Here is a 26,973-nt window from a genome sequence, read left to right on the forward strand (position 1 = left end):
GTGTCAGGTAAATGCAATGTCATGTAATGTAATTGACGTGAGTGTTTTGAACACTGTTATTTTGTTTTTGATTCTCTGAGAAGTATCGTGTTGGTCTGTGGCACACTCATAACGTGCAGGGCTGGAGTGACTTTTGCTGTTGGGACTCGGGTTTGAGTCCAGCATGAACTTTTTTGTTATTTTCATGTCGATGGACACTGAATATTATGTAGTTGGAATAGAAGATTCCTAATATTGTTTGCCGAGACCAAGATTAATGACCCATCAGCATTTTAAAGTCTAAATATCCCTGCACATGCAGCAATGACATTTCTGCTGCTATCTTTGCAAAACGAGTTAAGAGTCACATGTTATCTGGATGAGTGCTGCAGAATGCCGTTTTTATAAGGGATGTATGTGTGTGTCTTTCATATTAAACATGATCGCTGGTAGATAGCCACAGAAGATGTAACACAGTTTAATCTGGGCGGATCCCATTTTCCATGGGCGAATCACAGTTTACCTGAGAGGATCACAGTTTAACACAGCTGAACACTTCTCCACGCTGCTTTCAAACTCTGAGTAAACAACGTGCGCTTCACTGGGAGGCTGTCTGAAGGTGTACACAGGTCTCAGATGGACTTGGTATCACATTAGGAACGATATTCAGTGATAATTCGGGCAACAATAGCTGGTTTTAAGGATTTATTCGAGCGGATCACAGTTTAACACAGCTGAAGACTTCTCCACGCTGCTTTCAAACTGTGAGTAAACAACGTGTGCTTCACTTGGAGGCTGTCTGAAGGTGTACACAGGTCTCAGATGGACTTGGTATCACATTAAGAACGATATTCAGTAATAACTCTGCCAACAATAGCTGGTTTAAATGATTTATTGGAGCTCGCAATGTTTTGAACAGACATGCCCATGTCAACTCGTTTTTCTTATTGTAGTCCTCGCTGTTCGCGTCCGGATATCGCCATCGTAACCACAACCTCACACACTGGTACTGAATGTGCATCAAAGTGTTCCTATCCAGCCAAATATACCAAAAGATTTATGTAAACTACAGAAGAAGCGATCGAAATGTGTATTTCAGTCGAAGGCCACGCCTCCACATCTGTCAACCAGTTGATCGGGGAACCAGTCAGGGGCGGATCTAGACAAATATTCATGGGGTGGCAAGAGGGTGGCAGGAGATTTTGAGAGGTGGCATCCCCTGACAGAAGTATATGCTGATTTAAATCGCAATCATATCAATCAATTAGGGGTGTAACGGTACACGTACCCGTACTTAAATTATTCGGTACGGGCCCTTCGGTTCGGTACACGTGTGTACCGAACGAATATAGCGTTAAAGGTAAAAAATTGAGAACATGAACAACTTTCTGGAAGTAATCTATATCATTTAATTTCATTGGACGAGAGGCATACTATGAGAGCTGGTCACAGGAATGCGTTCAAATGTAGTCAGTAATTTGAGGAACTGTCGAAATGGCGAACGCAGATAAAGTTGAGCTGAAAATCCTCCAGCATCATTGAAGTCTCCGGTTTGGGAACATTTTGGTTTCGCAGTTACGTACAAGGATGACGGACAAAGACAGGTGGACCGAACCAAAGCTGTTTGCTGGCATTGTTCAACTAACATTGGCTTACGCGGCTGGCAATACATCACACTAATTTGAAAAGGCATCACCCGAATGTGAATATCACCGGTACCAAAAGAAAAAAGACTGAAGTGCAAACCCAACTCCCACTAGCATGTAAGCCTCCACCACTCGCAGAAAGTTCAGACCGAGCCAAAGCTATTACAAACGCCAAATATCCTTATGTTGCCATGTTAGCAAAGCGCTACCTGGCTGTATCTGCTACCTCTGTCCCTAGAGAGGGTGTTCTCCACAGCAGGAGACATTGTTAGTGCCAGCAGATCTGCCCTTTCGGCAAGCAATGTGGACAAGTTCATCTTTCTTTAAACAACATGAAAATACAATGACAAGCAAGTCCTAATGTCAAGCTGGCTGCTTAGGTACTAGTACAGTTCAAATACAGATTATTTCAGTTCATCGAAATGCTGAACCTTAATATTTATTTTACTATATTTTGTATTTATTTGAATACATTAGTCACAGTTTAATAATAATTAAAAAAAAATATTTAATGTTTTGTGATAATTGTTTCTGCTGTACCGAAAACGTACCGAACCGAACTGTGACCTAAAAACGAGGTACGTAAATGTTTGTGAACCGTTACACCCCTACAATCAATCTTAACTTGGAAAGCCACAATATTAATATTTTAAATCAATCACATAGGTGATATTATTGTGGCACATCAGTAAAGCCTTACATATAAGGTGGCAGACGTAATTTAATGAATGTTAACTGAACAATAACTGAATGAGTTTGTCTCACTCTTAGACCAGCAGGGGAACCAAATCTATGCAGACTGCTGCAATAAGTACATTAATTAACTGTCTCATCGATGTTTGTCTGAATGAATATGATACTATTAACAATCATATTATTCCTATCAGCTGTCAATCACTGTTAATAAATAATAATAATAATAGATTTAATTTGTTAGCATTTTTACAGGTGCTCAAAGACGCTTTACAGATATAGTGAAGAACTGTTATGATTCACATATTCATTTATTATTGAATAAACTATATTTTTTGGAGGAGTTAATGATGAATATTCATCAAGATGCTTGCTCACCCTCCTTCAAATTTGAAAAACAAGTAATTATATAATTATTGATATACAGTTACAACCTTGACTTTACATCAGAAAGAACAAACATTAAAGAAGTGACTAACTGCATCAGTTAGGGTTAAAAAAACGTGTATTCAGCTAAAACATAAACATCGCTGCAGTTATTATCCAGTGGAAGGTCCTTACCTACTGGCCTAGTTAAATCAAAGTGGTTACTTTCTGTTGGCTGGGCAGTGTAGTTTTACACGCTGTCTGATTTTACTTTCTCAGGACTTAAAACTGTTTTTTGGGGGCAGACCCCCACAAAGAAAAAAAATATATACACGCATTCAAGGTCATCATCTTAACAGTTTGTTATTCTCATCGAGTCATCCGTGAGCAGAGCATCAAGTTGACATGTCTATTACAGCTGAATGCAGCGATTACTATTTTGTTCAGCAAAACGCCTCACAAACTTATTAAGATCAACAGCTGTAGTGCGTTTTGATTCAATGCTGAGTACAGCCAAACTTGACATTCTCTTATCTGTCATTGTAGACCGCAACTACCTCATTCCTTCAGTGCTTGGGTCCGAACGAAAGGCTTCTCGTTTTGCGCCGTTCCCCGTTCAAGTGAATTCGCCACCAATCATATTTCCACTCTCGCGCCAGGACCGGGGGTTACATGACGTGCATCTTGTGGTGCATTCACTTGCACTCGGACATTAGAGACTTTCTCTCATAAATGTCCGATGAGCCACAACTTTTCTTTCAAAACAAAGATGCCAACTGGGCTGGCAGCTGGGGTGGCAAGGCTATTGTTTAGGGTGGCAGTTGCCACCCCATGCCACCCCGGTAGATCCGCCCCTGGAACCAGTTAAACCGGAACAGTGGCAGCAGAAGATGGAGGATAACATGATTCAATGTTAGATCTGGCTGCACAAGAAGCCTTCCACCTACACTGCTACTTCTGAATGTGTGATTGAGAATCTATTTTCTCTGATGGTTTTCTGGCTCGCTGTGCACACAAAGCTATGGCTCCATTCGGAGTGGAGGCCTTGGCGAGGATCCTGGGACGTGCCGAGCGTAGGGAGGGTGTCTGAGTCTGGCTTGGCAGGGTGCTACCATTCTCTTTATACAGCCATGGGTGCTAAAGCGGTTAATTAAAGCTGCCAAGCAGGTATTTCAGGATTAGGAGTGGGTGTGTAGAGAGGGCTGCTGATGGCCGTCATATTGTGAGTAATACTGACAGTGAACACTTTATTGTGCTGATTGTGACTGTAAATGGAAAATGTTGTCATTCTAATAGCATTTATTTTATGGTGTTTATTTATTTATTTTTAACAAAGGAGCACTAAGAATGTTTGCCAGTCATACATTCAATGTTGTAAAGTCCTCTTGCTGGCCAGAGTATAGTATATGGCCAGTCACCTCTGAACACTCTCACGTCATTCAAAAAAGCCCTCAAAACTCACCTTTTCACTCTTGCCTTCAGCTCCTAATCCTGTAACACCTATTCCAACTAGTTTAGCACTCTTTTTTATTTCTTTACTTGCTTCTATAGCGCTTTCAGCACCAGAAAAAGCGTTGTAGAAAAAACATGTATTATTATTATTATTAAACCCAAAGACAAAATGGACTAACAGTCACATGAAATCAACCTTTCACAGCTAGTCTCATTTCCTATTGTGGGTGTTGCTATAGCTATGGAGAAGCAGCGTTCAGTTATTATGCTCCAAATATCTGGAACAAACTCCCAGAAACCTGCAGGTCCGCTGCAACTCTGACTACTTTTAAATCCAGGCTGAAGACTTTTCTTTTTGTCGCTGCTTTTAATTGAACTATTCATATCTTAGACTGCACTGTAACTTTTATCCATGTATTTTTTCTTTTAATGTTTTAAATTTAAATGTAATTAAACTCCATGACATTTATGAGAGGGACTGCTCGAAAGTAGGATATTTGGGATATCCGTCGTAGCCAGGGTTTACGATCAGTTTTTGGGTGAGTTGTACTGAGGAACAAGTATCACAGCACCGACGGGTGAAAAGTGTTTTGGTAACACGGGGTGTTCAGGTAACACTTAAAGACTTTGTTATGGTACGCAAAGCAGAGTAGGGGGCTAGTACACCCTCCTGAGGGTCCGATTGTGGATGTCATGCGAGCATAACATGGTGAAAACAATCAGTCTAAATTAACAATCGGGACGGAAATGTTCGGATTTCCAAAGGGAATAAATAAATAAAAAATCAAGAACCGAAAGAATTGAACTATTCATATCTTAGACTGCACTGTAACTTTTATCTTTTAATGTTTATTTTATTAGCTTTTCTTTTTAATGACTGATTTTAAATGCCATTTTCTTAATGTCTTTCATTTTTGGTTTTTCTTTTAATGTTTCTTTTATTATCTTTTACTGTTTTTAAATGCCTTTCATTTTTGTAAAGCACCTTGAATTGCCTGGTGCTGAAAGGTGCTATATAAATAAACTTGCCCTGCCTTGCCTATAGTGGACCTCCATGTTGACAGACCTCTACAATCAAAGCATGTTCAGTGTAAAGGTCAAGGGCGTTCAGCTGGCTCTCCTGTGTGAACGTGAATTAACTCTGTACCTTTCTGTTTTAGGAACATTGTCTGTTTTTCTCTTTCTTTCTCACTTTCCCACGCACACATACTGTTCTATCATCTCCCAAACATTCAGTCGATTACACCCACATACACACACAGACACCATATGGCCAAATGTCAGCCAGCTGCAAGACCTGGAGTAATGTCGTTGAGGGGCCTGTGTTGCAGAAAATAATAATGATCATGATGGGCTTTCTGGTCACAACACTGAGTTTCCTCATTGTGTACATATATGTGTGTGTGTGTGTGTGTGTGTGTGTGTGTGTGTGTGTGTGTGTGTGTGTGTGTGTGTGTGTGTGTGTGTGTGTGTGTGTGTGTGTGTGTGTGTGTGTGTGTGTGTGTGTACATGTGTGAGCGTGGGTGCTATGTGTCAGTGTGCAAGTTGACTTGTTATTCTGTACGTGTGTCCGTGTGCCACTCATGTGTGATAGATATTGAGCTGTCGTTTCTGTCAACCAGACAACAGTTCCACATGCATATTCATCGTTATGCTAATTCCCCCCCAAAGAGCTTTTAATGAGTTCACAACATTAACAACTTGGATGAGGTGATGAACAAAAGCTTAGCAGTTTTTTTCCGTAGTTCTCACTAAGAAACCCCCATCACAGACATCTAAAGACACATTTATACTACGACAAAGATTGTGTACAGTAAATCCGTGTGTAGGGGATGATAGGGTATGAAAACCGACAAATGGCTATTTAAAGTATTTAAGTTATTTCAATTAAAGTGACCACCAGATGGCAATTTTATGAATCTGTGGTAATAAGCGGTTCTGTTTATTGTTGTATTTCCTATATAACACTTTAAGTGCCTAATAACTCTCTCACCATGACACATTTAAAGGGCTGTACACTTTAAAATCAGCCTCTGACAAAGATAATGAGGTTAATCTGTCATCTAGTGGCCAAATGAAAAAGCAACATGAAACATGAATGTTTATAAATTACTAAAACCTCTTTGTCATTAAAACAGTCTTTATTATTCTTTTTGTTGTTGTGATAAAAGTGTTTTCTGATATCACAGCTGTGACTACCTGTGAGCAAACTTGTGAATCCCCTTTGCAGTATTAAATAAACTGGTTAGCCAAACAACATCATTATCTAGTGATTTAATTTGCAAAAGGTTTTTTCAATTTTATTTTTCTATAGTTTTGCTCCATTAACTTTATCATAACATATATTATTTTGATGTAAGATTCGCTTACCTACAAGATCATGTCACTATTTGTCAATGTTATATTCCCATACCAAAATATATCAGTATCTTAAAAATATTCTGATACATTAACCAGATATTTATTCCAGCCATTTCACCAGTCTTTAATTGATGTCTTTTTCCATTACCATTCCATACATTGTAAAACAATTGATTAAACTGAACCAATTGCGACACATGTTGTCACTCATCACTTCTCGTCCCCCTTTTAGAGGATAAACACATGAATTAAAAGTATTCAGTTCATATGAATGCTTTCAGTAAGTCATACCGTAATGTACCAATATAGAAGAATACCAGATTATACATTTACTGATTTGTTTCCTTCCCGATTGCATCTGCTGCATATCTGTATTCTGTATAATGTTACCTAATGCATTCACAAGCACGGATCAATGTGCCTTCAGTACATGCTGTACTCTCTCATGCTCAGTATGCATGGTGTTCAAACACGTAGCTATAGGAAGTTTGATGTTGATCTACGGATGTGGAGGATAAGCACGTTTTTGTAGTTATATTGTGTATGATATTCTCAAGGGACATCCAGTGCTCATTATTCAAACACATGGATGCATTATGTTCTCTATCTTCGTCTCATTTCAATAGATTACCGGGTTGCAATTTATTCAATAAGACACGCTGGTGATGAGTCAGATATCTGCAAGTTTTTTACTCATAAACATCTGACATATTTTCTCCAAGAATACCATGTTGCATTTTACATGTTGCATGTAATATATTTCCACAAATACATGTTAAAGAGGTCTAAAATAACAAAACAAAAATAGTTCTTAAAAACAACACAGAAACATTTGTATCTCGAGCTTACTCCAGAACATCATCCAGTACAACATACTGCCATTTCACACAGTGCACAGATTAACAACGTTTTTTTAATTTTTTTAAAGTAGCATTTATTATTACTAGGTTGCAAAAGAAAGTAGCCAAAGTTAGTCGGACGATGGTCATTCTGTTTAAGTCTCAAACAGGCAACTCTGGTCAAAATGCTCTCCTTGTATCACGGTCAGATAATTATTAACTTCATTGAAGTTGCAATAAGAGAAAGGAGAGAAGAGTAGATTGCATGCAAAACTCTCACTTGTCCCTTTTTACGTCTGAGGGGAAAGGAAAAAGAAATGGCTTCTACATTGGACTCTTTACAAAACAGTGAGAAAGGACAGAGTTATCTTCACAGAGGGAATAATTCAGACCACCTAGAATATCACTTTTTACAGCCCTATAATGGGAATACATTAAGTGAATGGCGCATTTTCATGATACCAATGTACGATAACTGTATGTCGGTATGTACAATGCAAAAGGAAGTTTTCGTACTATAGTGTATTTTTTCTCCTATAAATAAAAACTATAAAATGAAAAATATATCGCGTTTTGCTACAATGTTTCCTCAGTTAATCACTTGTCTTATACTGTGACTGCAAATGATCATGGTCTTACATGGATAATATTACAAGTTGCAAAACCTCCTCTGTAGCCAGTATTTGCATGAAAGAAAAAAGAAGAATTGCTGCATATATTTTTAAATCCTTTCATCGCATTAAAGGTAGTCATTGCGAATGCAAATAATCCAAAAACAAACAGATAAGTAGTACAGGAAAATAGATTATCACTGAACACCTCTCCAGTGCTGTTTTCGCAATGCATGTAGCCCCCTCTTGTGGTCAAACTCGTACACTACATCTAATGCATTAAAAGGTAGAAAGGCTATTTGTGCAGGAGTGCTAATACCCACACATAAAGGAATGTGGAGGATGAAGGCAACATCTCATCAATTTGTTGATTTCCAAGGCACCCAGCTCTATGATCAATATCTGAGACAGCGCTTGGAGAATAATGAGAAATTCAACACTGTGAAAAGTTTCAAGTCAGTGGCGGGTAATTCACAAAGTCATTCAACATCCTCTATATCAGGGTACTGTACAAAGTCTGTAGAAAAAGAATCTTTATTTCCAGCACTCCTGGAGGTTTGTGTTTAGCGTTATCAATTGTAGAATTTGTAGTGGACATGGATTTGCATTTAGTTACATCTAAAACACACTAATCTGAGCAGGAATTGTTTTTGTTTAGACATAATAATTCTGTCTCTTTGAGGATACTTTGACATGTGGACCTATTTGTTGAAACACCACACACTTGGCACTGTGTGGCAAAATGTGTCCACCTTTGTCCTTGAAACTGCTCTGAGATTGTGCGCTAGCATTTCTGGTTTAGTAGGTTTCAAAGTCGCAGCTTGATGTTCCTTTTTGTTTCAACTAACCACCAAAGCAGACAAAATGTACCCAGGGCCTGTAAAGTGTCTAATATAATATTAATAACAAGAGTTTCTAAATCAAACAGTTCCTTTAACACCAGCAGCCTTTGCTCTCGTCGCTTGCTGCGCGTTCATAGAGTCCTTCTTCTTCCTCCAGAGCAGCCAGATTAATCTCCTCATTACCCGACATCCGGAGAAGATCCAGGTCCTTTTTGTTGGCAGCTAGAACCTGTTCAGCCAATCTTGTGAAAGTCTTGGGAAATAGAAACACCATGATAAAGACGGATAACTAGTTATAAATAGATTATAGTTTCAGGTATACTCCGTCAAGGCCCCATAGCTCAGTGGTTAGAGCACTGGTCTTGTAAACCAGGGGTCGTGAGTTCAATTCTCACTGGGGCCTGAAAACTTTAATTTAATCAACTGTACTCAATGCGTACATGTAATCATGTAATTTCCTCCCATTATATAATCATGACTGCATTCATTGTTTAAACATTGTTAGAAACCTGTACATGGCTATATATCTTATTTAAACTCACCTCTGTTATATTATGGTTGGTGAAGGCACTTGTCTCAAAGAAGTCCATTCCATAAGCGTTGGCCAGCTGCAACATAAACAACAGTGACACATTTTACTTTCCTGAAAGAGAAATGTTCTGCTTTGGTCTTTTTGAAGCAAGAGAAAACTGACTCATTATTTACTTTCAAACAGGTCCACCTTGAATGGAAAATGTGTGTTGTAATGTGAGGCGACAGCAGTGAAGCATTAGTGAGTCTTTGTCTGAGGTCGGCTTAATGCTTTGGGGGCTTAGAGCTGACACAAATGCCTGACAGAAACTAAGCCCAAAGTTTCTATGCAAATATTGACACCAGAAAAGGATTATAAACGTTGAGAACTAAACATTTATTAATTAGCTTTTCCCAAAGTCCAACATTTTGGGAAAAAGGCTTATTGACTTTCCTGCCAAGTCTAGATCGAGACCACTCACAGAGAGATCAGGGAGGCAATTACCCTAGCTTAGCATAAAGACTTAAAGGTGGGGTAGGTCATTTTGGAGAAACCAGCTCGAGTGCTCTAGAATTTGAAAATACACAGCCGGAACAAATCTGCCACTTCCTCACAGAGCCCCTCCTCCAACACACACGAACGCGCACATGACCAATGAGGGCACGAGATAAGTTTGTGCACAGATGGAAGGCTGACAGGCAGGAGGTAGGCCATCCAGTTATTTTAACCGGGCCGGCTCAGATGATTGGTCGTGCTTTTTACAGTATTACGGCTTCCACAGAGGACATTTTTTTATGGATTTTTTGTCAAAGCACTTCAGATATTCATTGCTATCGGGATGTTAAGAGCATTCCATGGAATATAACAAAAAGTGTATCTCGAGCCGGTTTCTCAAACTTACCTACCCCACCTTTAAAATAGGGGTTGACAGAGTAACTTGTTGTATCAACAGCTGTGACTTGCACAAGCTTTTAGTTTAGCTTGTAAGGCTACTTAGCAAAATTATCAAATACTGTTGTTTTAACAGCACATTTAAGCAGGATAAAAAAACAAGATACACTTTGGAAAACGAGTAAACTTCAGAGGTATTTATATGTTTATGCTAAGCTAACTTTCTCCAGCCCTGTCTGAAATGGTGGTATCAACCTTTTCATCCACATTTGAAAACATTTTCTTACCTTCATTTCTTACAGAACACACTGAGCCTAATGGTTACACCCTTTTGGTGGAGAAAATCAGCATTATTATGATGTGTTTTAGAACATTGTATTTGGTGAAATAGTGACAACACAGAGCCAGTGTTTGACCCACCTTGATACCCTGCTCTGTGGCCACCTGCCTCTTGTCCACCTCGTCTGATTTGTTCCCTACAAGGATCTTCCGGATCTTCTCCGGGGCGTACTGCAGGGGTTTGTCGTGTGAACATAAAGAAAACCAGGGATATATAAAGACAAGCATGATATAAGGGCAACAGAGATAGGAAGAGAGATTCCAAATGTCAACAGAGGAGAGAAAACACAGCGCTCAGGAAATGAGACCTAGATTAAAAGTAAATGGGAACGTGCCAAAATAAATAGAGTGTATATATTCGGTCAGACACAAAGAGGAAATTAGGTCCATCATGACTAAATTAATCAAATAAAATCATCTGGGAAATGTCAGGGAGAAGCAGGCCAGACGATGAGATTGCTTTGTGAAGACTCAAAGTCAATAGAAAAATGGGACAAAGCAAGATGATAAATGTTCTCCATCCAATATGTATGACTACACTTTCAAATGGTATTTGAAAATGAAGATGGTTTACGATAAAAACAGCGCAGCCGTGTCCGTCAGGTTGGTTTTTATCCCACCACGTCAGACATCTGTTATTTGTCAAACTGAGGCATTTTCACAGTGAGTGTTCGTGTCAGTTTTGCTCTTTCGATAATGCGAAGAAAGAAAAAAACCCAATCTCTGTGACTCACCTCATCCACATCACTGGCCCACTTCATGATGTGCTGGAAGGATCGCTCACTCGTGATATCATACACCAGGAAGATTCCCTGAAGAGAGATGTTTAAAAACAAACAGATGAGAACTAGTGCACTATTGAGTTAAAAGCTGGAGACAATACCACGATTCCTGTAAAAAATCCACACCGCCACTTAGGAAGTTGGCAGCCTCTACCAACAATTTATTTTACATTGTTAGCCACCGGCTGAATGAGAAATCTGCTGAATTACTAAACAGGAACAGAACAACATTTATAAGGCAGTTTCTGGTAAACGGACAATTCAATTTCAGCAAAGACATGGTTCATACACAACCATGTCAGTGTTGGTGGTTGTGTTTGGCAAACATCTTCCTCACTTACAATGTCAATGCTGGGATATAAAATAATTTCACAATGTGGATGGTTTAAAGCATTAAAAACTTTAAACCAATAGATGTCCTTAGGGCTGCAACAAACGACTAATTTGATAATCGATTAATCTATCGATTAATGAAACGATTAATCGATTTTTCGGACTATTATGCCTTGCACAATTTCTCAAACGCTCTTATTTAGCCATCAACTTTTAGATTTAACTTGAGGTTGTTTTAGGCATGTGGAAACTAACAATGAAGACAATAAAGATGAATACTTGATTCAAAAATACATATATTATTAAATTAACTTAACAAATTGTGAACACAACTAACATTGCTTTTTATTTAAATTAAATAAATAATATTTCACATAAAAAGAAACAACAGTGTTTTAACAAATCGTATTAAATAATGTGATAACATAATTGTAAACAGAATAGATGAAACTATAACAAAATAAATAACTCAGTTACCTCTAATCTTTAACCCATGTTTGTATAATTTTGTTAACTCCGTGTGTTGCTGACGTGGAAAAGTTACTCGTGGATGGGGGAGCTACAGAGCAAGACAGTCGAACCCGGTGCATTCCTCCGTCTGAATGTGGAGCACTTTTGCTAAATGTTTAGACAAATTGCTCGTGTTACCGCCCTCACATGCTAAACACTTATTGCACTATTGGCAACGAGCATTGTCCACATCGAGACGGGTAACATTTAACCCCACCTTGGAGCGCTTTTCTCCGCCATCCCCGCCGTGTGTTGTATGCATGGGCCCTTCTCACTTCGGTTAAATGGATTCCTTGCGTCCCTCACTTGCGTCGTTTCCCTGCGACTAGTCCCTCCCACAAGGGAAGCATGGAGAGACGCTAGGGCTGAAGTCGAATAGTCCATTTAGCTTAGGAACCTTCCTAAAGGAGTGAAATTACCCGGAAGTCCCTCAGTGGCAGCCATGATAAGTGCCGTTCGAATTCTCTAGAATGATGAGAATGATAGGAAAGGAGGTTTCAAACTTCCTTTATAACCTCCTTTAGCTTAGGAACCACTGGACCTCCCTAACCGACAGGAGAAGCGAAAATGCTGCCCCACAATGCCTTGCAGCCGCAGCATTTGCCGTCACTCAACAGTCGGCCGTTCACGGAAACAACCGATTATGACCGAGAAATTATATCATGAAAGTTACGGTGCTTATTAAGCATTTTAAAACATAGGTGGTAAGTTGCCAAAGTGCTTTGTTTTGAACGTTCATCAGTATTATAATCAAAAAGAGAAATATGAACGTTAGTTTTTACTGAAATGATCAAATAAAGTCAACATTTCACAGTCTTCACTGAGCTGTGTGGAGTTTGTTCAACTTTTAAAAGATGTTTGAATGGTGATATACACAGTGATAGATGTTAAGGACTAACGTTTATAATAAATACATCTGTATTGATTTTAAGATCTTTAGTTCATACAATCATACGTATTGGGATCATTTGTATTAATGTGGACCGGAGGGAGAGGGTGACGAGCATAAGTTTCACTTTCCTTTTTTATTTCAATTCCAACTTTGGTCATGAAGAATATGTTTCTCTGTTGTCCACGTTCATAAAGCAAAGCAGCAGCATCAGAGCACGGTGCAGAGTCTCTAGATGAGTTTACAGTAGTCCCTCGTTCTTATTAAACATCCATGTTGTCGTCCGCTGTATAGAAAACTGTGGTTTCCATAGTTTCCCCACAGCAGCAGACGCACACAATGACGTCCGCTGGCGCATCATAAACACGTCGGATAGTGAAAGTGCATTCGGATTCTCTAAAGTACCACAGTCTCTTCTCCTAAGTCCTTTTGAATTCTCCTATCCACTATCCCTTAACCCCGTGACGTTTCACTCAGAGGTCAAGGAATAGACGATAGGGTTAGAACTTAGGAGCTGATTTTTAAACTATCCGACTGCAGCCTTAGAAACCACGAGAAGCAGGGAAATGAGTTTTAAGAGCAATGGGACGTCCTTTCCTCCGGAGCTCACGTGAAGCGACGTCCGTTTGTGATGACGCTGCACAGCTGATCGTCTGACAGCAGCTCTGTCCCCGTTATGTCCACACACACCCCCGCCTCTGTTAGTACACATTTACTGACACAAACATTTGTATCATCTGTTGTAGACCCAAATAAATAAAAATAAAATAAGAACTAATTCTCAAAAAAGATAAACGCCATTCTTAAAATGTAAAACCAACAATAGTTTGATTAATATTGATTAGAGTGCACAATAGAAATAAAACAATTCAGAGAAGAAAAAGAGATATGTATCAAAACCCAGTTAGATTAACATTCATTGGATTGCACACTTTGTTTGTGTGGATATGTAGCACATTAAGATTTTAATAGCACTTAATGACTGACTGAATGGAAATGACAATAAATGAAAATGTAAAACGAAAAAAGCGATCATGAAAATGTTTCCAAAAAATGAATAAAATGATTTTTGACCACTTTGTTGTTCAGATATATCACATATTTGTAACTAAATGAAACAAAATACGGGATAAACTGAGGAGTGACTCCCGTGAGGTTCATGTGTTTTCTTCACTCCGCTGGGAAACGGCTCTCATGTCAAGAAGCATCAGATCAGTGCATGCACTGCATCGTCCAATCAGTGAGCGATACACAGTAAGGGGGCGGGGCGAATGTCTGAGGATTTCATCGAAGGATGGGCTGCAGTCGGATAGTTTAAAAATCAGCTCCTAAATTCTAACCCTATCGTCTATTCCTTGACCTCTGAGTGAAACGTCACGGGGTTAAGGGATAGTGGATAGGAGAATTCAAAAGGATTTAGGAGAAGAGACTGCGGTACTTTAGAGAATCCGAATGCACTTTCACTATCCGACGTGTTTCTCATGCGCCAGCGGACGTCCTGAATGTGCGTCTGCTGCTGTGGGGGAACTATGGAAACTACAGTTTTCTATACAGCGGACTACAACATGGATGTTTAATAAGAACGAGGGACTGCTGTAAACTCATCTGGAGACTCTGCACCGTGCTCTGATGCTGCTGCTTTGCTTTATGAACGGGGACAACAGAGAAACATATTCTTCATGACCAAAGTTGGAATTGAAATAAAAAAGGAAAGTGAAACTTCTGCTCGTCACCCTCTCCTTCCGGTCCACATTAATACTAATGATCCCAAAGATTGTATGAACTATGAAAAGATCTTAAAATCAATACAAATGTATTTATTATAAACGTTAGTCTTTAACATCTATCACTGTGTATATCACCATTCAAACATCTTTTAAAAGTCGAACAAACCCCACACAGCTCAGTAAAGACTGAAATGTTGACTTTATTTGATCATTTCAGTGAAAACTAACGTTCATATTTCTCTTTTTGATTATAATACTGATGAACATTCAAAACAAAGCACTTTGGAAACTTACCACCTATGTTTTAAAATGCTTAATAAGCACCGTAACTTTCATGATATCATTTCTCGGTCATAATCGGTTGTTTCCGTGAACGGCCGACAGTTGAGTGACGGCAAATGCTGCGGCTGCAAGGCATTGTGGGGCAGCATGTTCGCTTCTCCTGTCGGTTAGGGAGGTCCAGTGGTTCCTAAGCTAAAGGAGGTTATAAAGGAAGTTTGAAACCTCCTTTCCTATCATTCTCATCATTCTAGAGAATTCAAACGGCACTTATCATGGCTGCCACTGAGGGACTTCCAGGTCATTTCACTCCTTTAGGAAGGTTCCTAAGCTAAATGGACTATTCGACTTCAGCCATGGTCTGGTGGTTCCTCGGTTATAGCTCCTCCATTATCGCTCCTCGCTCCTCCGGCAAAAATAAGGCCATTGGGACGCTACTCAAGATGGCGCAGACAAATCAACTTCCGGTGAGACCGAGACCGAGGAGGATGGATGGATGGATGGATGGACTTTTATTAATCCCTCGTGGGGAAATTGTTTCTCTGCATTTGACCCATCCTAGTGTTAGGAGCAGTGGGCTGCCATTTTGTACGGCGCCCGGGGAGCAGTGTAGGGAACGGTGCCTTGCTCAGGGACACCTCGGTAGCACTCGGTCTTTCCGGGACTTGAACTGGTGACCTTCCAGTTGCCAAGCCAAGTCCCTATCGACTTCGTCACCACCGCCCCGGAGGAGCGAGGAAAGGAAAAATAAGAGAAGTGAGAAGGACCCCATGTAGCAGCCGCGTGTGTGTAAACTGCCCGCCCCCTCGCACACATACGGGGAGAGAGAGATCTCGTCTCGGTTGGAAAGATCGAAAATACACCATAGACGCATTTGTTTGTCTTTTTGCATATTATAAACGAGTTGGTGACACTAAGACTGCAATATAATGTTTATGTAGCAATAACACATATGACAGATATTTTTTAAATGTCTCCAGTACCGATAAAAAGACCGATAACGTTGGAGTTTAACGGCGCGTAAAACACACGTGATGACGGTCACCAACTAATCGACGACTGAATTAGTTGCCAACTAATTTGGTCATCGATTTTAATCGATTAAGTCGATTAGTTGTTGCACCCCTTTATACTGTTTTTCAACAATATATTACAGGTCTCAGATAAATACAGAACATGTCTCTGAAGTGTTTGGCTCCAAACACCCAACAGATCATTGCAGCATTACCCATAATCCCCTCTGTTTCAGCCCTGTTTCCAAAGTGCTGATTCTCTGTCTGTTACTTTAGATGAAAATAAGGAGCCCCTCCCCACGCCCCTCTGAGAGACATTTGGTTACAAAGAACACAATGGTGCTCTAGAGGAGATTCAGGTGATAAGGGGGGGGGGGGGGGGGTTACCTTGGTTGCTGATTGGCTAATGGTTACACAAGCCAACACATCGTTATGACATCATAAAGTGGCCAAAATCTGATCAGCTCATTTTCAGACAGGTTTATAGAAATGGATCAGGACAAAAAGAGAGAGAATCTTTTTTCCTGAAACTTTCAGAGTCTCTTTACGCAGAGGGGACACATGTTGATGTAGAAGAGACATGAAGAAGAGGGGACACATGTTGATGTAGAAGAGACACGAAGAAGTGGATTTTGCATAATAGGTGACCTTTTTAAAATCAACTTAATGGTTTTCCAAAGCACCTGAAATGGAGCTAAGTATTCTAGACAAATTGCTGTAACAAATTCAATTTCAGAGATAATTGTGATTTAATGTGTTATGTTACCGTGACTGTAGTGATTATATGTATTCAACTTTCAGCAGCAGAGTCATGGAGGAGCGCTAAACTACCTGGGCCCGTCTGTAGTACTGCTTAGTGATGGTCTGGTATCTCTCTTGGCCTGCTGTGTCCCTGGAAAGACAACAAGTATAAATAAACATAAACATACAAAAGATACATATATGAGATTATAATATGACAACATGACTCCACCAGACACCTAACATGTTCCATTATTAAGATGTTCCTTTCAATGAGCAGTCTAAGGCATATACTGTGTCTCCTTAATATTCTTTTTCATGATGTGTTTCAAAATATATTTGACCTATTTCTTTCTGAATTTCCAACATCATTATCTCAGAATTCTAGGACACGTTTGATGGGAAAACAGTACTGCCCTGTTTTTCTAAATTAATGAGACTCCAAAATCCTATGAGAAGCTCTGAGCTTCATGGAGCACAGTTTTTGCTGCTAATCAGCCCGACCCTTCAATAGCATTATAGTATGGGATTTATACAATAATAAAATAACAATATCTAGTATATAACTTCAAGACACAAGTATCTCCCAATGTCTCGAAGACAAAACAAATCAAAATAGTGATTGAACCAATCAAATGGGACATATTTGCTTTCATGAAATGGAGCTCTCAAGTAATTCAGAGGTCTTTTGGGGATATTGAGGTATTTCAAATATTAAATCAAGTGAACGCATTACATTTCTGTAGGTTCACGACTGAATACCTGCAAAAAAAGACATGCCTATCCCCCTCAGCTGTACTATGTGGCTTAGTTCTGATTACCAAACGCTTACAGGCTAAACTGAGATGGTAAAAACAGTAAAACTTGCATTTCTTCTCGTCACAACTACATTATAATTAAGTTGAAACAAAAATATCATGGTTCTAGTTTTTAAAAGCTAGCCTAAATTAAAGTTTTTTTATGAAGGGACACAGACTCCAGTCTCCTGCATGAAAGCATTATTATTATTATTTAAATGTCCTAATTTAGTGACATGTATTAAGTCTAAAACTACTGTAGTCAAACTACTGGAGTCACAAAACAAGTAAAATACAAAATACAAAAGGCATGACCTCACTGTTAGTCATGGTATCTATGGCCTTTATCAAAACTACTGTTGTGTAATATCCTTTAATAAATGTTTAATATCCTACACAATACCTTCCATCCAATATCTTACCATATCTGTATCCGGACTTTGATACCATCTATTTCTAGTGTCTTCATTTTGAAGTCGACTCCTGTAGGAGAGAAAACACACAGGTAGTAAATATGCCATCCACAGAGGAGCTCTACATGTATTTGATGTTTTTATAACTTAGATGATGACGAAATATGTATATATTCTGACAGTTATTTTATTCTTATTTTTATTTATCTCCTATTTTTATAGTCTTTTATTATTATTATCATTATTTCCTTGATTTTATGTTATTTATTTTAGATTTTATTGATCTGTGTGAATCTTTGCTGTACTGCTTTTGTACAACTGAATTTCCCCTCGGGGATTAATAAAGGTTCATCTTATCTTATCTTATCTTATCTTATCTTATGTGCTGTGCTTAGACTAAGGCGTTTACACTTTCCACTCAAACACTGAAATCAATTATCCGGGTGTTTTTTTAAGGTTCACTGGTATCTGCTGCAGTAACATCACAGAGAGCATTAACGCATCGAGACCCAATCACCTCCGTATAATCTGCCTGTTAGAGGATAGGACTAATGATCGGGTGTTTCTGTCCTCGTTTAGTTCATTGATCACACAAGAGGAAATAAGGGAAAAGGACAACAACAACAACAACAACAAAACAGCGCTGCATAACACCACAGAGGAAGAGATGAGAGGAGCTGAGATGGGGAGGGGCTCGCTCACACCTCACTGATCTCTGTTCTATTTCAGACGGCTGAGTGTGATATTGTTTATAGGCAGAAAACAACAGGCAAGACTCAACCATTTTTGCAGTGAACAGAGAGAGGTTGCTGATATTATTAACATTTTAAAGTGTATACCCCGTTTATCTAGGCCGTTTTTGTTTTATGTATATATGTCACACTGTGGGAAACGGTATCTCGAGATTTCTGGATGTATAACACATACAAATAAAGCTGACTTTGACTTTGATATTTAATGTGTTATTAATGGTTATTATGCTTTTACTACGTGAAGTAAATCTACAGAATATATTGTTGACTTCCCTATTGTTATACTTTTTTGTCAGGGTGGGGAAAAGACCAAAAGAGTATTTTAACAAAATATAGATGTACCTATTTATGTATATATTTGATAAACTTAGCTACGGTAGCGTTAGCAAAGCTAAGAGGAGTGTAAACAACGTTGAATTAGCGAGATTTGCTAAGAAAAGGAGAGAGTTGTTTGAGCTGTACCAACATGTGATTAGATTTTCAACGTGAAGTTAACTGAAGTGATAAAGAGTTTAACAACATTGACAAGTATATAAGCTACCAGCAGCATAGATATCACCGACTTGTCTGGTTTCGGAGGAGTATTTTCTGCATAGAAATGTAACCCTTTCACAGTGTGTTTCCAGGTCATGAAAGTCATGTTATGCCCCGGCCACACGAGGACGAAAACGGTCGTTTGCCTTACTGTTTAGTGTCATATAGACCGTTCGGCCACACGAGGACGACCGAATACGGCACTAAACAACTGTGGAAACGATAACGGGTCCCAAGGTGGATAGAACGGCATACGCAACGCTCTGGGGGGTCCAACGGCTCCGTGTGTGCGCCCTATACGATCATTTTCTGATAATGATGAGGCAATAGCCCCGCCTCTCCCCACCTTTGCTGCTCACCCCCGCGTCAAAGTAAACTGCACCCTGAATTCAGATTATTGATCTTTCTCTCGATATGGACATAAACGCCAGTGAAGTCTAATCTGACAGGACGGAGACACCTCTCAAACTACCTAAACTAGTTAGAAATATGTTTATTTTTACAGTCGGCCGGGTCACTCATTACTGGATCAGCTGCTGCATGAGACAGACACTGGTGCTGTCCGAAGAGAGGGAGGAAAAAGAGAGGCTCTGTGTATTTTATCATTATATTATATAGAGTCGTTATTCATTTGTTTTAAAGCTCAATAAATAACAAAGAAGACCTTTGACCGGCACTTTTATAATTTTGTCGGAATATTTAAACGTACACGTTGACTGGCGAAAAACTCTGCCCGGTTCCCTCGGCCCCCACCGCGGAGAATAAACAGAAGGGCAACCATGACAACCATGCTTCTTCGCTGCTTTTGTGGATGAAGTTACAGCGCCACGTACAGGCTCCTGCATATGTACTGCAGCTTCTCCAGCGGTTGGAGCTAAACGGAGCGGTCTCGTGTGGGCAGACACTATCCGACACTATACTCCAGGGAGAATGTCCCTGTAATTGGTAATTGTAAGTCGCTTTGGATAAAAGCGTCAGCTAAATGTAATGTAATGTAAAAGTAATCCGGTGAATATTGCGTGTGGACGGAAGCTTTTTTGCGATTGCGTTGGCATTAATCCTATGCGTTTAGCCGTTTTCGTCCTCGTGTGGCCGGGGCTACGTACGTTCAACCATTAACTCTGCCTCTATTAAAGTCTTTATATCTTGTCTCCTGTGTCCATGACTGTCTCCTCAGACTAATGGTTCCAAGTCGATAATGGACAAAACCACAGGCTTCTAGACCACACTAATCCCTGAGGAATCAATTAACAGTTCATCCCAATTAAACTGACATAATCACGCTCCGAGGCAGAGAGTCCAATCGATTGAGATAACTGGAAGAAACTGCAGTTTGTGGTTTTAACTTTTTACAGCTGCGTTTCTGCAGGGTTTGTCTTTTAAGAGACTGACATAACGAAACTGCTGACAGAGCGGGGCTGGTGTTAGACACTGTGCTTCTTTTTATAAAAACAAGCTGGAGTAAAGCAAAGACTCCACGGAGCTCACTGACTTGACAGCATGCGGCCTCATTTAAGTCGTCAGGCGGTCTTTGGCTTTGACTAGAGAGCATTCACACTGAAAGGTCAGCATAACAATCAGTGGTCTGCCTTGCCTGAGGCTGCAGAGGAGAGAGGAGACGGTGAACAAGAGGCTTTCTTCTTGCGTTATTGTCCAGCTGTATTAGCACTGTACAAAAGACTAGTCTAGACTCATCTGAGCAAACAGGACTGATTTCAATATAAAGTACAGACATGGACTAATGGATATTCCAGCTGTACAGTACAATTCTGTCTACAACCAGGGTGACCCACTCTGGAAACCTGAAAATAAATCAAGACGTCTCCAAAGCCAAGTCATATGAGAATAAATACAGCTCAGCAGTAAGCCTCTCTTACATTTCGAGTAATATTTACAAAAACAAAAGGTATTTCAGTCCCCACTGCCTGTGTCCTGCTGATAAAGAAATATATTGTGTCGTCGCCAATCTGAATACATTGTTCTATAAAAGCCGAGTAGAACCAGGTGCTCTCTTAACTAAGAAAATGCAAACAAAAATAATTACCCAAGGGCTGTCGTGAAAGTATAACTCTTTGTCTATCACAAGTTCATTATTTAAACGGTTCGGGGTGCGTCCATCACAACAGCAGAACACTTGCTGCACAATTGCTCAACCTGCATGAGAGGACGTGTAGAAAGTCTTAATTGTTACTGCTTTCAGAGAGATTACAGGTGTGTGCTCTGCAGCCATTCAATAGCAACCTTCATTAGTATGATTCCAGTATCAGGAATCAGTCAGACAGGTCTGCAAGGGAACACCGTGTCTAGGTTAATATGCAGGGAATGGTGAACATGTCCATTCCAAGGTGATGTCTTTAAATGCCTTGTATTGTCGGTGCACAAAGATATTCAGTTAAATATGATACGAAACAGAGAATATTTGAGAGGGTCAGGGGAAATCGAAGTATAAGAAACAATTAATTTAACACCCCTGCCCTGTAATTTGTCAATTTTTAAGAATAATTCAGCGGTTATGGCTTTCAGAAAGGTTCCCTCTTCTCTTCTCAGAGTAAGGAACCGTGACAATGGAGACAAGCACAAAGAACAAGGGACTGACAGCAGTTCATTTAACATGGCAGCCTTTAACAATCAGCAGTGTGAAAGCCATGTAAAAACTAATGGGTACACACCCAAAATTGACTTGACAAATTACCAGCATGACTGCGTTCGACTACGCAAGACGGATTAGGCGGTGACACGTGTCAGTGTGCTGGAGGTAATGACGACAGGCTCACTAATGGATGCACGGATGGATGCAATTTCACTGGGGAACAAGTCAGAGATCCATGACTATCACCACAAGCCGAGGACAGCCAACAACCGCCAACAGCTGCTTTCTTTAGAGCACAGCAGGACAGGTTTTCAATCATGACCTTTTTATCAATCTTGACTGAACGATTAAGCGTTGTGTTAAGCTCCTGTGTTGGATGGAAATGGAAATGACTCTTTCAAAAGGGTGAAACCAAATGAAAACAGAAGAGTAGACCATCAGGAAAACAATTCCAAATCCATGACTACCAGTACAGAAAACGCCAAAGATATACTGTATGTCTGACATAATATAATACAACAAGAGATTTCAAGGAGTGCTACTGCATATGTTAAGCTGTGTAACGTGTGTCGTGGCTCCAGAGAATAGTAAAATAAATGGGTGTAGTGAATGTGATGTCCCATTGGTTTTGAGACGACGGTATAAAACCTCTGCATTTGTTTTTCAGTCGTTGCCATCTTGTTTTCTGGCATCATAATTAGAGGGAGGATCGAGCCAAGTATAACTGAACACTGAACATGAAAACACGCTGTTAAAGGGTTCAAGTTGTTCATAGAAAACACAGAGCACCCAAAACTAGGAAACAGTGTGAGAGCCACATGTCAATCACACAGTAGCCACGCCCTAAAGCATATCTGTATCCTCTATTTCAGCATAAATGGCAGCACGACATCTTGCTCTATTAAGTAAGACTTTAAATGACTGATAGCCATAAACTCTTTAGGAAAATGCTAATAGAGTAATACATGAAGTGAGGAGTGGGGTCATTTTCTGATAGACTTCTATAGACTTATGTTTGCAGCTTCCTGGCCATCAGAAAGAATACAGGTTTCGGGCACTCCTACATTGGCTTCACTTTTCAGACCGCAAGTTGTCAACTTGTTGACCTAAAATGTCCAGATTTGGTCGGGCTACAACTATAACTTTCAGAGATATAGGACACATTTTAAAGTTCCTATAGCCAGGTGGAAATCAATGCTATGACAGCACCACTGATTTCCCTGCTTGATGAGCTCCACGGAGGCTGTGATCCGACGCCCGGCCCTTTAGACTCGCCAAGCAGCGGTGGGCTGAGTGTTTGACCAGGCCGTGACCATCGCACCACTGAGACCAGCAGCATGAAGACAGCTGCTGATAGAGCTGTGATGTAGGGCAGGGCCCGGCTCGAACTTTATGGGTTTTGTGACAGCCAGAATCTCCGGGGGCGAGGGGAGAGGTAACGGAGAGGAAGATTAAACTCAGCAGTGTGACTGAATAGCACTAATAAATCATCTCTACAGCTGCTCTTTGCCAGAGAAGGTGTTCTGAGTGAGGGTGTATTATCCGTCAGGTAAGATCAGAATTCCTGCTGCCTATGATTCTGGACTAGTTTGATTTTCTGACACTGAAGGGGAGTAAAAGTTTGATTAGTTACGTTTTACTGAGCTGTAACCAGGGAAGAAGTCCTTCTTTAAGCCAGGTGTGCTTCTTTTGGTTAGTGCCCGCCCAATGAATATTCAAAATGCCTTTGTGACTCAGCGACGGCGGATTCGAATGAAGATTTCTGCCGTTTCTACTCTTCACCTTGTGTGGGAAATGTTTTGATAGTCTGAAGACAAGCCCATAACATCCTTCAGATTTTAAGAGGATTACAGAAAGAATTTAAAGACCGCAAGGTTAAACTATACCGTAACTTGTTAAGACTTGTAGGAGCCAAAATGCTTGTTTTGCCTTACTTATTATTTGTATTATTATCTTGTATTTCTGTTTGCATCGCATTTCATTCTTATTGTTTATCACTTCCGGCAATGGTCACGTGGGTGTGGTTTATTGGTATTTAGTCACCTGTTGGATGCCGGTTGGGAGGATATGATGTAGGAAGAGGGTGAATTAGCTCCGATACTGTCTGTTGACCGTCAGGTCTGGAGTTGTATATTGTTTGTTTTCGTCTTTATTAAACACCATGGACTACAAATGACTACGGACTCTTACATGGAACGCGTCACAGCAAAGAGCATCTTTTAGCCTCTCAGCAGCTAACTCATAGTTATAGTTATTGCCGCTACAAGACTGTTAACTAATTTAATAAGATCAATAGTTTTCCCATTGATCTGTCATTGAATGCCAAAAAACAACATGAAAATGCATTCATGTACATCACAAGGATCTTAAAGTTTCCTGAGTTTGGTGAAGACCTTGAACTCAACACCTTCCAACACCTTTGGGATGAACTGAAATAATGTTCCTGTGGCTGAAAGGGAGCGAACCCTTCATCCAGAGCTCAACATCCTGTACAAAGTGTTGAAAGAAGAGTGAAGGGCCTGGCTTTGGAAAAAGATATTCATCAATGACATAGAAGTAATGTTTGATTGTCCATAATATAGTGAATCTGCGTCTAGTTATCATCCCAGTGCTGGCTGAGTGTATGCGTTGTTGGGGTTTATCTATAAGCTAATCTGCAGGAGATGCTAAATAAGACTCCCATCAGCTTTTCATCCTCTGATGTTTACGGAAAAACTTGCTTTGATTACAACTCCCTATGGGGTGCGGGATTTTGAGATAATTAAGAGAAAAACCTGAGCGAGTGGACTGTGTCGGAAACGGATGAATTATTGAGCTTCCCATGAGGGGGACATTGGAGAGAATTTATATCCCTCTGTCACCATGAAGGTTGGGAAATGATGTATCGATTCTCCTCAGGAGAGCACAGGCGGTGGTCACTCTTGATCTCTCTCTGTCTCTTTAGATTGTGTTAGGCTTGTTTAGTCTGAAGAGGAGTTTGAATTATCGCATGGCTGTGAAAAGACCTCCCAGGGCGGCTTACAGACGCAATCAACTATTCAGTCCAATACAAATATCTAGAATCCACCGCCGGCACCGACACAAGAGACGGATTTATAAGCATCCAGCTGTGGTTGTGAACACTCGGTAACAAAAGCACATAAAGGTTCACTACATGCAGACAGGCTGGACCTTTCTTGTTAGAGACATTAGAAGGGCTCGGAGAGTTATGTGAGCTCGACTCCAAGAGGCGGAAGTGTCCTGTACAGCGCTATAGGTGCTTGACTTAAAATAGCTACTGCGGTGTAAGTAAGTATTACGAGCTGCAGGTTGGAGCATTGGGCACAATAAAAGCCTTTAAAGTGCAGCGTGATGAACATAAAACTTGAGTTTGAGCATCGTGCTGTGGCTGTGAAGTGTTTTACGGTCGTCCACTGAGCACTCAAGACTTTGAATTCAACGTTAAAGCTTCCAAATGATGTTAACATGACCAATTAATGGTGGGATTGTGTTATCGATGTCTTTTCTGTTATGTTTCCTGGACCCATCTGTCAGCGTCATGATTTATCTTCTTGACCTTATTACGACAGCATGTTACAGCATATCTCTCCAACAAAAAGTCATCTATCCATCACGACCAGGAGGAACGTTTCCTGACTTTGCCTCGAGCCTGTCTGCGTTTCGTCTTCTCCACATCACGGCCAATTACTGCACACAGCACAGAAACAGCAGCTTTGTTGCCACAGGAGAAGAAGAAGAGATAAGTGACACAACCACCGCTTGTAAAGGAAAGAAAAACACTGCTTACTGTACATCCTTATTTCCAACACCTCAAAGTCAGAATGCGCATATCATCCTCTTCACTGAATCCTAACTATGGAGGTAGATGTACTGCACAGCCCGCCTTCCTGTAACTGTGAAAAACAGGATGGTTGCATGTGGCAAATCCATGATTAAAGGTGGGCAGATAAAGTGTTAGTTTGCTCTATGTACTCTGAATTAAAAGAGCAAGGAACTGGAAGTGTTTCCTTTGTTAATTGAATCATTTGGTCAATGTAATTTGAGAAAATAGTCAAAAAGGCCAACAATAGTTCACCAGATCTCAAGCCGATGCCTTTAAATTGCCATTGTTTACTGCATGGATATATGGGAATATGAAAACAAACTTCAATCACAACATCATATTTGTTCCATAGTTATTGAGCATGAAATAATTGAAACTAGGTCTCCTCAAAAATGTCTTTAACAAAACCACACTGAGGACCTTTATTTAACCAAATGTGGCATGGCACTTGCTTACACTATCAGTGCCAGATGATGATAGTTGGTGTAAACTCATCTGCATGGCTGCCAAGTGTTAGATCTGCCCCCTGAGGGCTTCCCCACTTATTGCAATTAAGCTGGTTTTATAGATAACACTTTATTTCACGTAATGTGCTGTTCTAGTTAAATGTGAACAATTCCTTTTTACATTCCTTATCACATCGTAGTTGTGGGGTTTCAATGATAATTGCAATGGCTACAAAGGGAGGTTGATGCGCCAATAACATCAACAGAAAACGTTATAAAACCATGCAAATGAATGGGATTGTTAATTAACACATGTGGTGAATAAGGATCCAAAAATAACTCGTGGTGTTAGTGCAGAGTCTTACCGATGGTCGAGATGTGAGACGGGTGAAATTCGTTGTCCGTGAATCTGCATAACAAACATGTTTTCCCAACCCCAGAGTCTCCGAGGAGCAGGAGTCGGAAGAGCACATCGTACTGCTTAGCCATAGTGTTGGATGTAATGTTGAATTAAAAAGAAACCCCAGTCAGCTAAGTCAGCGATGGATGACCGATCCCTCCCCACCTGCATCCCATGTCTGCTCAACAACTCAACATGAGGCTCTGGGCTGGCTCCTCGCTTCTTTGTGTTCTCCGATGCTGGGTCGGTATGTGATGGGGATGCTCCAGATTCACAGGCAGCCTCCAGCTCCAGTGGGTGCGGTGGACCATTGTCAAGTAAGACCCCATCAAAAAGAGGATTTCCGGTGGTGCATTTCAAAATAAAAGCCTTAAGTGTTTGAGAACATGTTGGTTTATTTAGTACAAAGAAGGG

At 40.2% G+C, this 26,973-nt stretch overlaps 1 protein-coding gene and 1 non-coding gene across 2 annotated transcripts; one reads left to right on the forward strand and one right to left on the reverse strand.

Moving 5' to 3' along the window:
• Positions 1 to 7,172: 7,172 nt before the first annotated feature.
• Positions 7,173 to 26,855, reverse strand: rab15 (RAB15, member RAS oncogene family). The gene is made up of 7 exons (XM_034075453.2): positions 26,525 to 26,855; positions 18,024 to 18,084; positions 16,895 to 16,955; positions 11,265 to 11,342; positions 10,612 to 10,701; positions 9,332 to 9,397; positions 7,173 to 9,042 (listed from the first exon to the last, which is right to left on the reverse strand). The coding sequence occupies exons 1-7, from the start codon at positions 26,646 to 26,648 to the stop codon at positions 8,881 to 8,883; spliced, it is 642 nt and encodes a 213-aa protein (XP_033931344.1). The 5' UTR covers positions 26,649 to 26,855; the 3' UTR covers positions 7,173 to 8,880.
• Positions 9,120 to 9,192, forward strand: trnat-ugu (transfer RNA threonine (anticodon UGU)). Its single transcript has one exon. It is a non-coding gene; the product is annotated as a tRNA-Thr (tRNA).
• Positions 26,856 to 26,973: the final 118 nt, after the last annotated feature.

This window comes from Pseudochaenichthys georgianus, chromosome 24 (assembly GCF_902827115.2).
Source record: "Pseudochaenichthys georgianus chromosome 24, fPseGeo1.2, whole genome shotgun sequence".
Taxonomy (NCBI): domain Eukaryota; kingdom Metazoa; phylum Chordata; class Actinopteri; order Perciformes; family Channichthyidae; genus Pseudochaenichthys; species Pseudochaenichthys georgianus.